This window comes from Dromiciops gliroides, chromosome 6 (assembly GCF_019393635.1).
Source record: "Dromiciops gliroides isolate mDroGli1 chromosome 6, mDroGli1.pri, whole genome shotgun sequence".
NCBI classification, from domain to species: Eukaryota; Metazoa; Chordata; class Mammalia; order Microbiotheria; family Microbiotheriidae; genus Dromiciops; species Dromiciops gliroides.
Window position 1 is genome coordinate 136,831,565 of NC_057866.1, and position 15,019 is coordinate 136,846,583.

The 15,019-nt window shown below is 33.2% G+C and overlaps 1 protein-coding gene across 10 annotated transcripts in view; it reads right to left on the reverse strand.

Annotated features, from left to right (window-relative positions):
• Positions 1-15,019, reverse strand: part of EPHA5 (EPH receptor A5) — a 522,081-nt gene that overhangs the window by 400,047 nt on the left and 107,015 nt on the right. For all 10 annotated transcript variants that reach the window (XM_043970528.1, XM_043970532.1, XM_043970530.1 and 7 more), the window contains exon 3: positions 3,474-4,137. In XM_043970528.1, the coding sequence (XP_043826463.1) occupies positions 3,474-4,137 (664 nt within the window). The remainder of the gene's footprint in view (positions 1-3,473; positions 4,138-15,019) is intronic.

A 15,019-nucleotide genomic window follows, 5' to 3' on the forward strand; every position in this document is an offset into this window, starting at 1 on the left:
TAATTATTCTGATATCATTGCATCATTAACTTAACTTCCATAGTCAAATAGAAGGTATTTTACTTTAAAATGTAGCTTCCAAACAAAATAAAACAAGTAAACAGAAATGGAAATGATGATTCCATTTCATTTCATTTCCATTGCAGTGTTTAAGAAAATAAAATTTGGAAAATGTTTTTTACAGCTTCTGGTAGGCTCATATTTGATACTGTTACAAATATCGGCTCTCACAAAGAAGACTGCTCCCAGAAAGGGATGCCATTTATAGCTGAAAAATATATGTATGTATACATATAGCAAATGTGATAACTTCTTTTAAATCCTGTGATAGACAAAACTTTATGTACCCCTTTGACAAATTTAACCTAACAGAATTTCAGTAAATTAAGCATCCAATTCTTAGTTAAATAAAACTTCTCACATATGTTACTATCCCAGAATGAAGGAATATAGATAACATGGAAATGTAGTTCTACTTCATTGGTAACTAAGTAGGGCAGGGGGAGCCTTCAACTAAGAAAGGAAATGCAAATACTTTGTTATGCATTTTGTAAAAGAATTAATTAAGGGAATCCACTGTGATTTATGGTCTCATTCAGTAGTTGGGTTTTCCTGCGAAAATAATCAATCTGTAGAAAAAAGTTCTTTACAAACTTAAGCCAATTTGACTTGTGAAAGAAACAAGGTATGGTTTTAAAAATTATACACTTGGGGAACTCAAGGAATGTGCAGGCTCATCATTGAATATGCCTTAGTTTCCTAATTACTTTAGTTAAAATAAATGTATACAACCAAGTAAGAGACACATTCATTTTTTTTAAATTTAGATATTAACTATGAGAAGGAAAAATTGAGAGAACCACACAAATCATAGGTAGAAAGTAGAAAATAGGATTTTCATCCAAGTCTATCATATCATCTAGTAGAGGGTACCTTTAACCTTTGGTATGGTGGCCACTTTGGGCAGTCTATGGACACCTTCTATGAATAATGTTAGATCTTTAAAATAATAAGTAAAGGAAACACTATATTTCATTTATAGATTAGTGAAAATAAATACATAATTATGTTTGCCCTGTAACTTCACAGAACCCTTGAAATCTTTCCAAGGGTGAAATATGTCCATGGAGACCAGGACTTTAGGTTTAAAAAAAACTTGATTTAATGCATCCCATTATCTAAGGAGGAATTCCCTTTAAAACATTTCTGGGAAATGGTCATCGAAGGTGTTTTTGAAGATTCGCAGTAAAGGGAAACCTACTACACCTGAGATAGCTCTTTTCTTTCTTTCTCTTTCTTTGTTTCTTTTTTTTTTTGCAAGGCAATGAGAGTTAAGTGACTTGCCCAGGGTCACACAGCTAGTAAGCATCAAGTGTCTGAGGCCGGATTTGAACTCAGGTCCTCCTGAATCCAGGGCCAGTGTTTTATCCACTGTGCCACCTAGCTGCCCCCCAAGATAGCTCTTTTCAATGTACTATAAGTGTAATTTTTCTATTGTCTAGAAAAAAGAAAAATGTATTTCTAAAAAAATAGCCCTCCAATTATTTAAAGAGAGTTCTTCTAATGTCCACTATTCTACAGATGAAACATACATCCTAAATCCCTTCAATTAAATGTAATAAGGTGTGATTTTGAGCTCCCTCACTGTCCTCTAAATATCCAAAGTCCTTCCAAGACAGTGCTACTTGGGACTGACCAAAGTATTGTGAAGATGGTCTAATTAAAAGTGAATACTTCCTTGTTCTGGTATTCAATATTTGTTAAACTGCCAAGAAAACATTCTTTTTTTTTTTAAAGTTCTTTTTGTTGTTTGTTTATTTACATTTTGTTTTTGTTTGTCAAGTTAAACTATTGAAGCAAAGTAAGTTTGTGATCCAATAAAACATCAAGATTTTCATCACATAAACTGTTAACTAAAAACAGAACACTAAACAGCATAACTTAGAAAACCATGAATTATAATTAAATATGATTTATTGCATTTTTATTTATTTTTTTAAAGATTCCCCACTTACATTTTAATCTTTTCAGGCCATACTTGGGTATCACTGAGTTTGACACCTTGTCCTTAAGACACGTTTCTCTCATTTTATACTTGTCCAGTTGATTTTTGAATCAACCATTTTGGATGCTTTCCATATATTGCTATTCAATTTAATTTTGTTAGATTTGTCCTATCATTCTAGCTTGTCAAAATCTGTTTGGATCCTTCTTTTATTACCCAATGTATTCATTATCCCTAACAGCTATCTGTCATACACAAATTTGATCAGTATGCCACTTATGCTTTCATTCAAGTCTAATATAACATATTGAACAGAAGAGTGCCACATCAAGAACCTAGAAGTATAGGATTAGGGAAATTTCTACTAGTTGACACTGACCCATTAACAACTAATTTTGGAGTATAATTTTTCAAAGAAGCTGCACCATAACATGGGCCATATTTCTCCATGTTGTCCACAAGGATTTTTAGAGACTATGTTACAGAGTTTTCTGAAATGCAGGTACATCCCATGTCTAGAGTATTCCCCTGATCTACCGGTCTACTAACCTTGTCAAAAATAGTAAAAAAGGTTTTTAATTTTTGCAAAGATTTCTCTTCTCTTTGGAATAAAGGAAGTTCTATTTTACCAAAAAGTCATTAAAAATGTTCCCAGTGGGAAAAGGGAATTTATTGCACTTTGGGCAAAATGAGAGTATGTTCAAATGATGAGGAGAACATGCATTATCAAGCTTCAATTTAAAAGAAAGCATTCAAAGGGAAAAAAAAAACCAACCATCAAGTGAAAAATGCTTCAAAATGAACTTTTTTGTCTTCATGTTATCTTTAAATGGTTATTTTTCTAATAATCTGCTTATCATGTGCTTAAAGTTGTCACATAATTTAAAAAATCAAACCTGTAATGTTATTTATGTTTTCTAAAGTGTATTAAATTGTGTTCTAGCTGTGTATAAGTAATTTATCCCTTGAAACTTATTTGGAAGTCCTTTATTATTTTTTACAATAATTTAACAACATGTATGTATATATAGATGCATATATACATGTATATTAATATATACATGAAAAAATATCCATGTGAATATGCATATATGCGAGTGTGTATACACACATTCTATGATTTGCATTTGAATTTGAAATATCCAGAAGGACAGTAGAATACAACTTCATGGAGAAAAACAAGAAGGCAATAATCATATGAAAACTTTAGTCCTTATTTTCTTTTCTTTTCAGAAAGAACTCCAAAACATTATACATTATATTGGCATTAAGAATATGAACATTAATTATGAATCTGAAAAATGTATTACATTACATATTATGTAAGAGACGCAAATTCTATAAATTAGGGAAGTAAGATATCACTTATAACTAATAGTTTCAGAGAAAAAATACATAAAGGAAACCCTTGAATTGAACTTCCTTTGAAAATCTAAATGTAAATCTAACTCTAATTGAAAAACCTTACCTTGACAGGTGCCATTTTTCTCCTCATACCCTGCTTTGCACATGCATTTTCCAATTGGAACCAACCATTCTCCTTCAGCACTGCAATGCATTTTGGGTGGTTCATCAGTCACAGAGTGGTTAACACAGGAGCCTGATACTTCTAGCAATTGAGAGGAGTCTGCTCCAGTGATTGTGTCTGGAAAGAGTGCCAAGTTTCGAACCACAGAAGGACACTTCTTGTAGTATACCCGCACTGATACTAAAGCAATGCAGGCACCCACATCTTGGAAAGCAAGGTAAAATCCTTTTTTTGTCAGAGGCCCAACATCTCTGACTTCTGTATTAAGTTTCATCACACGGTCACCAAGGTCCAGTTCAGTAAAACTTTCATCTGCAGCAATTGTATCTATCTTAATGTATTGGTTTTCTTTGATATTCCGCCCATCTTCATCATCTGATTCAAAGTAATACATATTAAAAGTCTCCTTGCATGTCCCAAGTCCTCCTGGAAGGCTATTGCAATCCCGCAGAGTAAATTTGAGTTCTATAAAAATTCTGGAAGCACCTTCATTGGAGATCCAACTGGTCAGAAGCCAGTTATTCTGACTCTGTTCCATGACTTTGCATACTTGATAGGTGTGTATTGGGGCATAATTCTCGTCCACTTCTCCAATTTCTTCCCACTATACAATTAAAAAAAAATAGAAAATACAGCTTTCGTTAGAAGGGAAAAATTTGTGTTCTGTCATCTTTAATATCTTCCCCAAAATGGATATATGTAAGTTTCTATTATCAGTTTGAATATGTAGAAATGGAAAGGATATCATCTTCTTTTAAATCTTAGTTGACTTTTCAAGTAGTGAACCAAGTTACCCCTCTCCTGTCTCTTATCTATAATCTTCATTGGTTTAGGACCTTCAAAAGGAGGTTAAGGAAAAAAGAAGAGTTCTGATGAAACTATCAGGGAAAAAGGAAGCACAATATATATTTCTGTGTGTGTCATTATGAGTGAGGTCTACAAATAAAAAAATGAGAAGAAAGAAGAAAAAAAACAAAGTAGGGGAGAGTGGAAAAAACATCAACTCCATGACCAAAGCTTATATATGTATATACTCACATATATATACACATGCACATATATATATATATATATATATATATATATATATATACACACACACACACAGATACATATATATCTATATATATATGTATGTGTATGTACATATATATATATATATATATATATATATATATATATATAATTATGTACAATTAATGTACATTTTGGATCCAGAATTACAATGATTACATTACTACATGTAACTCCTGTGCAGAAACTACCTCTACCAATTGAGATCAATAACTTATGCAAGGTATAGTAGTAAAGACTTGCCTAGGGACAACTGAAATTATGTGACTTCTAATTGAACAACTGCCTAATGTGTGTAACAGATGGGATTTGAACCAAGGTCTACATCACTATCCACAATGCTATACCTGCCTTCTCTGCTACAAAAATCTAAAATAAAAAATATATTGAAACACTGAAATAGGTTATATCTAGTAAAATCATCAATGGATGTTGTTCTGTATTGCACTGTGTGTTTCTTCCTAATTCGGATGGAGTTTTATCTAGCTAGGTATCTAGCTATGTACATAAATACACTGATCCTGGATGTTCTCATGCCTCAGCTATTTCTTTCTAGTATCTAGGCAATGCACTAATTCTTTTCAACTATTGATGAAATACTAGTAGCCCTAAATAGTAAATCATAATAGAAACTCTTGGTGCCATGGAAAAATTTATTTCAACACTTCTATTAAAATATAATTTCAATAGTACGGATGATCATAATGCCAAAAAAGGAGAGTACCACTAGAGCTTGGTAGATATTCCTCAAAATTTATAGGGGCCTGGAAAATGTATCACCCTTCAGGTAGTGGTATAGTGGATGTGTGAAATTAGCTAAGTTTTCCCATGGAGACAAACAGTATACTTCTAGGCATAGATGATGGGGAAAAAAATTACCTTTGGGAAAAATAAGATTTGACTTTATTTACTTCACCTTTAGGGCTATCAGGGAAATTAAATTAAATAGCTGGAGGAATGAAATGACCAATCACAATTCCAGATTATCAATGATGAAGAATTTTATTCATTTCCTAAGAGAGAAATCATGGACTCAATATACACAATGAGATATTAATATTTAGAATGGCCATGATAGGGATTAGTTTTTCTTGATTATACATATTTTATAAGGTTTTTTCCTTTTCCTTTTAAAGGAGAGAAGGGAGAAGGAAAGAAAAAAATATTGTAATTTTTTAAAATGTAGAAATAAAATAAAAGTAATGTCAAAAAAAATCCATAGTGATGAAATGGCACTGGTCCAGAATTGAGGGGGTATATTATTATTACTATTATTTTTTCTAGGAGTTGTTTTGGCAGAAAATAATTCAAAGTGATATATTTTGATATTAATATTAAATACAGTATAATTTTCATATTTCTGGTCAATCTGCAAAGAACTGAAGAGGGAAAAGACACCTCTAGGATGAAAATAAATTGTTCTTGACATTTATTTTCATGGTTTCATGATTCATGAATTCTACTTGGTATCAAAATTCTAACATTCATCAAAGAGAGAGCAGATAAAAAAATTGTTAAGGAGGTAAATTTGCTTATCTTTGTAAACTTACAGTGGAAGACATTAGGATTTTATATTGGAAGCCACCTTGCATAACACATGATTTTCATATAAGCTTTGTTGTTTTCTGTTTAATTACCATGGATGCCTTTATCCACTATTAGAAAGTGCAAAATTTGTCTCAGCTGGCCACATCAGCTTTTTGTCCCATCCTCTGTGACAACTCTGATTGTCATATATGTTTTTTCTACTGAAGAGATTTATGCTCAAACTCCAATTATTCCCAATTTCCATGACTGATACTTCATGCAGAAGGAAAATTGCAAAGAGCAAAGAAGTAACGCATAACATAAATGAGACAAAGTAGCAAAGCTAACCAAGAAAATCCTCAAATTAATATAACTTAAGATGCAGTTAAACTCATTTCCTTCAAATTAAGTGAAATTGAAGAATTATATTAGAAAGCATTGGATTCTTTTCTTCTATGCACAACAAACCAAGTCTATCCACAGAATTAAAACCAAAATGCTACATTAATTTGGTACTAAATGTTTCCTCCACATCTTTAATAGCCCTCAGAAGGAAAACACAAATGCATTTCAGCAGTGTGCTGTTAAATCATTTATAGAAGACCTATTTCTGCATCAGATATTATATAGTAGGACACTGCAAGCAAGTTAACAGACCTGGAGGCTGCAGCAGACTCTGAGAAAATGAAGGTAAGCAATTCACACACTCAGTGTATGCAAAAGCCAAAGATACCACAGATATTATTGAAAAAAAAAAAGACATGCTACACAGAATTTGACAGGACTGCTCAACAGTCACTTGCTTCAGGTGCTAATTTCAAGTATGAGTATAAACATTTTATTTTTCTACATGTTCTCAATGAGAAGCAGTGAAGCCACAATTTTTTACAGTAATATATACTAGGTCTGTTTTTCTTTTTCTTATAAAATTGATGATGAGCTAAACGAGGGCCTCTATTTATATGGATGATATTATAATAATAATTTTAAAAGGTTTAACTGAAATAAGTATGTCCATGAGTCTCTGTATAAGCAAGTATGCAGGAGATACAGAACAACTCCCACAGAGCCCTGCTCCCATTTTGGCAGGCTTGTGTTCAAATAGATGGAGAAGATGCATGCACTCATGACATAATAATCCAAAAACAATATTTGAGGCTCCCCTTCCTTCCCCATCCTATAATTTATGATCTATATTATAAAAAAGAGATAATTCACTGTCTTCCATACAAATCCTTAATGGGGGGAGGAAGTATAAATAATTTAGAGATAAACATTAAACTAAACAATACAACCAAAAAGATATTTGGTTCCTATGAATTTCTCCGGAAGTGCTTACTAAAAGATAGTGACATATGATGAGATGAGAAAAGGCATTTGAAAATACATTATGGTGATGGGCTGCCACAGGAGAATAAATGATTCAGGCTTTGGCTACCTGTCAACTTATATTACATATTTAAACAAGAAATTTCTTTATACCTTCTATGAAATAAAATTCCTATGTATATAATACACAGTCACATGCTCATAGGTTACCTTGAAAAAACATAAAGTTTTAAAAATATACTTAGGGTGGTATACTTTTTTAAATAGTGAAAATAATGTATTTATTCAATTTTATTAATACTCCATTCCTAATATGTATCAATTCACTTGCTTCATTATGAATTGACCAAAAAAGTTTAAAAAATATATTATACATACCTCTGTATATGTACGTGCTAGTGACTGAAATAAATCTAATAAAAAACTTAAGTATATGAATATATATGAAAAGGCTGTTGTTTCCTGAGTGGACCTTCCCCTCTGACAAAGTCAGGGAGACCAATCAATGACATCCCACATAAGTACCAATCAGAGAGTTGCCTAAGGCATACAGAGTCTGTGTTTATCTCAGGACATATAGCTGGTAAATGTTTTACATTCAGGTCTTCTTGATCCAAAAAATCAGTTCTTTATGTATCTTGTCATATTGAATTTTGTGTTTATTTGCATATGTGTGTCTGCCTATCTCTTCTTTCTATACATACACATATTTGAATATATAAAATTACCTATATATGTATATATCGGAATATGTGTTATTTATAGATATATATTTTTATTTCACAGCACATAAGTTGGTCTTCTGTACTCGCTCCCCTGCATCTGTAGCTATAGCCCTAAGCTTCACTGATCCACTTTATGACTTTCCTTTCTCCCCTTTACCATCAAAAATCCATAACCCTGTTTTATCCCCACCCCCTTCTTTGCTATGACATCCTGTCATTGCTATTTAACCATGCTGTAGTGATCTATAAGTTACCTATTTCACTGGTAGCAACAAAATAACCAGATATTCTCCTTAAGTAGAATATTTCCAAAAATGTATCCCTAAATAGGACAGTTCCATTTGAATCAACACATCCAGTCAGCCACGAAGGGCAAAGTTCTACTAACTGCTTGGGTTTCTCCCTATGATACCTTTGGACTTGAGATATATAGTTGGAGTCCATGAATGATAGTCCTTGAGGGACTGTTAAAGAAATCTTGAGTCAAATTCTGAAAAGCAATTTACCCCAGGTATGGTAGCTCAAAACTGAAATTCCTGCTACTAGTGAGCTTGAGGCTGCATTCAGTAATCTTTGGGATGGTAAATTGGGCCAGCTTTTGTCTCAATTCTCACCTCGTCCTTAGTCATTGAATGGGCTTGGCTTCAGACAGAGATCTGGAAAAGACCATAATTTATAAAGGCCAAAGTCATCCACTGTTTCATGGGCCATTGCCAGTAGTCTTGACCTTTTTTTGCCACTGTACTCTGATGACTTTGGAAGAAAGAGTGAGGCTCATGACTTTGCACAGCTCTGCCTTACTCAAATCTAATTCAGGCACAATTCAAAACTTCACGCTCCTGATGTCACTGGTCCTCTTTAAAAATTAAAGATGAAGACTAACAGTGTGAATGAGACTGGTAGATCACTGATTCTGAGGTTGCTAAATTGGGTGGTTTACTTGGAGGATGTTTAGTTGGAAGCTTAGTACATTTGCAAAAAACAGTAAGCTATTTAAGACAGGTAATATATTAGATAACAGAATCAGAGTACAAAAAATAAAATCCCACAGACTGGGACAATAGATAGAAGCTAACAAAATGGAATTGATCAGCAATAAGTGTAAAATCATGTTGGTGGTCTTTTTTTAAATCACTTCAGATTACACATTCTGACTTGCAGTTTGCTAAGCTGATTTGATATATACAGTGAATTTCATACCAATAGAATGAGGCCCCAAAGTGGGGTGCCCGCATCATCCCTCAGGAAAGACAAACAGGCCCAGGTTAAAACTACAGCACATCAAAGCTCCTATGCCAATCACTGGTGGGATTGGCCAGTGAATGGTCATTGTACTTACAGCCTGGGAAAGCCAGAGAATTAGACTCAAAGGGGAGAAGGGAGAGGGTAAGATGGAAGAGAAGAAGAGGGAAAGGGAGGATAGAAAAATTGATAAATAGATGATAGATAGATATCAATTGGATATCCAATGGATATCTCTCTCTCTTTCTCTATATCTATATAGAATTCTGGATATATACATACATACATATATATATATATATATTTATATTTATATTTATATCTATCCAACTATCTATCTACTCTGTATGTATATATGTATACATACATTCATAGGTAGATAGACAGGTAGATAGAGATAGATGATAGCTAGCTAGCTGGATAGATAGATAGATAGATAGATAGATAGATAGATAGATAGATAGATAGATAGATAGATGTTTTCAAGTTGGCTGAATTGGTTCCCCTCATTTCCTTGCATGTGAAGAGATATTACCACTACATGTAGGCAGAACAGATATATGCTGAGCTTCTTCTGTCTTTGATGGATGAATTGTAATGCTGCTTAGTCCATGTTCTGCCTTCATGCAGAGGAAAGGGTTCTTCTAGACCAAGATAAATGTGCTCAGTAATTTCTTAGGAACTTTTCTAAAGAATTGTGCCAGATTATTTTATATATCTTCAATGATCAAAATCCAATTCACCTCAAGTTTCAAAATCAATTTCCTGTCCTAGTAATGGTTCCTCTTCCTTTTAAATTTCCATAAAAAGCTAAGCAATTTGCCCAATTTCTAACCTTGGCCATAGATTAATTGATTCAAAGAAATCTGATGAACCTAATACTTTCAAGTCTTATCATATAAAAAGTTTAAAAATGTATGGGCTCTCCAAAAAACAAAACAAAACAAAAAATGGGGGGGGCAGCTAGGTGGCACAGTGGATAGAGCAGTGGCCCTGGATTCAGGAGGACCTGAGTTCAAATCCAGCCTCAGACACTTAACACTTACTAGCTATGTGACCCTGGGCAAGTCACTTAACCCCAATTGCCTCACCCAAAAAAAACAAAAAAGGAAAAAAAGTTCTAGGGGTTTCTGTACATTGCATGAATGCAAAAGAAGAAAAGAGGTTATTATATAAATTAATTATCTATTGTTTTTGCTCTATAATTCATTCTCCCAACCTTCTTCTTTTAACCATGTTTGAACTTAGACTTTATACTCATTTTGTGGCACTATTCAACATAGGAAATATAATTTATTCTACTCACATTCACCATTTGCCTTTCTATTGCCCCTGTGGTTATACGAAATGCTTGAGTTAAGAAAAACAATGCTGTTCCTACAACTGGGGGAATGAGGTGAGCAAGGAGGACACCAAGAACTATCAACCAATAAAACAACTTTCCTATAGCTATAAAATCTTTTAGGATCGCCATCTACATGTTTATTCAAAACAACCTAGATAGAGCTAAAAGCACACAAAGGGAGACTTTATCAAACAGTATTCTAGACCAAATAATATCTTTATAATTATGGAATTGGCAGACAGGCATATCATCTATTGTTATAAATATTATTTAATTCAGGAGGGCAAAATGTATACACAAAGGTTCTCTTTCAATAAGATTTCTTCCATGCTTAGATTAAAATCATGCAACATCCAAAGAATCATGTATATCGATTTGGAAGGGACCTCAGAGGTCTCCAAGTACAAACTTAGATGTCAAATAAGGAAAATGACATCAAAAGAAATGAAATGATTTTCAGGTGGTAAGTAGCAGCACAAGTTATGTACCCAGGTTCTCGAATTCCAAATCCATTGTTATCCTTACTATACAACGACTTAATAATAGTGACTATGTAGTTTAACTTAATGTTTTATATCAAATAAGGCAAAAACATAGGAGAGGTCTTTCTAGATCATGGAGGATATCCAATACCAAGGTAAAATGGAAGAGAAATATTCTCTAGAAGGTGAGAGCCTATTTAAAAACTGCACTGTCCTGAGCTCACATGACAAATTCTTCTAAATGAGATCCATTTCCACTCAAGAGAATTCAACCTAACCATCTTCATAGGGAAAAAATTAGATTAAGAATACTTATCATGAATATTATGATATGTAGTCAAATGTACATTATAGATCCCATAAATCCGGTATATGTGTGACAAATGTACAATGAGATAAAACCAGAATTAAATAGCAAAAGGATACTGGCCTGGGGCAGCTAGGTGGCACAGTGGATAAAGCACCAGCCCTGGATTCAGGAGGACCTGAGTTCAAATCCGGTCTCAGACACTTGACACTTACTAGCTGTGTGACCCTGGGTGACTCACTTAACCTCAATTGCCTCACCAAAAAAAAAAAAAAAAAAAAAAAAAAAAGGAGACTAGCCTAGACTGCCTTTGGAAAATTGTTCAGTACTTTTCATGACTTGCCTCATATGCAAAGATCTATCTTTTGAACATCAATATTATTCTAGTGTTACAGTGTGGTTGTGAATCAAAGAATATTCCAGTTCAAAATGAAAGTTCTATTATAACCTAAGCTAGAGCTTTTAATTTCTATTTCAAATTAAATGATTAAAATTTACTTATTGGTGGGGGTGGCTAGGTGACCCAGTGGATAAAGCACCGTCCCTAGATTCAGTAATACCTGAGTTCAAATCCGGCCTCAGACACTTGACACTTACTAGCTGTGTGACCCTGGGAAAGTCACTTAACCCCCATTTCCCCACAAAAAAATTACTTATTGGCATGTTTGCATTTTACTTAAAGAGAATCAAGAAAGCATTTCTTAAAAATATAATGCAGACTTTTGAATTAGTAGCTTCTGTTACTGTTTCATTAAACAAGAGTCCTACATCATAGGATTTCTGTTGATGATACTGCATTTTATTTCACATTTCAGTCAAATAACATTAAGGCAGTCTCAGTGATGTCCTTTGGTGGAGAGATGTTAAAACCTGGCTAACAATCAATTGCCTCCAGCTTAATTCTGACTAGACTGAAACATTTGTACTTGGGATGATTTTTTTTCTCCCATCACACAGATGTTTCTCTCCTACTTGGCTTTTGGAAAACTATATGATTCATGGTCCTATAGGTCTGTGATATCATTTTCCCCTTCCCCCCCTTTTTTGATATTTTCTAGAGTTTGATAGACTCAAGGTATATATTTCATACCTGAAAATTCAGCAATGATTGCTACAATTTTGTTAGACACTATTCAACACCACTTTGTGTTGTGTATATTCTGCTTTCCCAAACACATGATCACAGTATAAGTAGGGTCTTCCACATCCAAAACTTCAATTAAAGTAACTAACAAAATGTTCTTTGTCCAGATGCCTTTAACAGGTAAGAATGCCTCTTTGACCAAATGACCTATTAATACCTAGACATCTCTATCAAATTAATCAAAGGACTGTATGGGACAGATAACATACAGAATCAATAATTAGGTTCTTTTAGCCATTGGATAAAATTAGATGGTGAAATATAATGTGATCAGTTAAAAGAATAAGAAACTTTTATGGGTCTAGTTATATGAAAGATAATTTTGGCTAGGACATTCCAACAACTACTTCAAGAGTTATGATTTTGGAACCCTCCTTAAAGCTTGGTTAAGTGATTCAGTAACTCAATGAGAAAGACATTCTCAACTTTTAAAATTATCAGCATATAAATGATCTTGGTAAGCACAGTAATTATATTTTAATTTATTTCGTTAAATATTTCCAAATTACACTGTTTTAGGTAAGATTCCTTATTTTAAATCTTGAGTTTTAAATACTTTCCTTCCCTCTCATCAATCCACCACTCCTTCAGAAGGCAAGAAATATTCTAGGTGCAGTTTCTATTTCCTGTCATCCAGGAGTATTAATGGCTATTAATGGTAAATGATCCCTGGTTACTGTCTCCTTAGGCTTCTGTTGATATTGTTTGCTGATAAGGAAGGGAATCTTCTTGGTTATAGTTGATAAGAACTCAAACCTTAGTTTTTCTATTAACCCTTTTAGCTATAATTGATTAGAGCTCAGGTTTTAGATTATCTGTTAACTCTTTTTCGCCTCCTCCATCACTTGCAAAGTCAGGATCTGAATAAAGGATCTCCAATTGGAATTGTCAGTTTTCCGTTACACAACCCTACCTTTCTGACAACCTAAATAATAACTGAGGGAAAGCAGCCATAAGACTGAGATGGTCACTTTTATGTTGGATTCTCTGTTGAATTACAGGATTTAAATCATGGGGATACTTGTAAGATTGACCAAGACATCCAATTTTAGAGTCTAAGAAATTGAGTTCCAGAGAGGGAAGATGATTTGCTCAATTTATATAAATAAATCATTGGTAAAAACTGATCTTGCTTTGGTTGGAACAGAGCACATTCTCATTCACTGAATTTAGGGAGTTGTGTTGCTAGAGTTCTGTTACTCAATGAAGAAAACCATTATTCCATAAACATTATTCCATAAGAGCCATTATATATACTTAAACAAACAAGAAAGACCCAAAACATGCTAACTATATTTCAGGAGCTTCATGCATCCTATATATTACTTTATGATGCTGATACACAGCAAATTTATTTGTCTTCTGCAAAAGCTCAGTCTTCAAATATACATACTCCAGTGATCATATTTATTCACAATTCCTATCTATAAGGAAATAAATAAGTTCATGGCAAGCCCAAAATATGCAAAAATGGACAATAATCAGCAGTAGCAATCAGGTAAAAAAATATAAGAAAATGCTCAGAAAAAATGTATATTCAGAAAATCTTTATACAAAGCACAATCCATTTTTGCCTGAATTTCACTAAAAATGAATTAATGTCCAATTTTGTTTTTAAAATATTTTCTTAATTCTTAAGTCAGCTCTCAGACTAACTTATTTTCAAGAGGTTGGCCATTAGGTAGTTGACCATCTATCTTTCTATCTATCTGTCTATCTATCTGTCTATCTATCTATCTATCTATCTATCTATCTATCTATCTATCTATCTATCTATCTACCTACCTACCTACCTACCTACCTACCTACCTACCTACATTTATTTATTTATGTATTTGTTTATTTTTGCCACAGCAACTTAACTTGACTGTCTACAAAGGTATGTAGGGATTATGAAACTGCACCAGAGGAGGGTTTAGAAACACTGATGAAATCATGGGTCCTTATCATATTGAAGTAGTTCCCTGGTTCATACCTAAATAAAATTCAAATCTTTCTTAGTTTATATTGTAAACTCTAAGCTCATTTTTGCAGGGGGCAATTTTTTTTCTCAAAAAGATACTAAAAATGACTTGATAATCAAAAGAATATCAGACTTTATATGCACTACATTGGTTAACAAAATATTTGCAAATTCAACAACCTCAAAGCTATAACTGGAACTTATTAAATATTAAACAGATGGAATATATGATTAAAAGTAAAGCAATTGCAACAGTTCAGTCCATACATTTTTAAACCTCAATTAATATCTCTCCAAATTTGTTTTTTGTTCACCAGGAAAAAGTTTACATGATAGGATGTTTAAAAA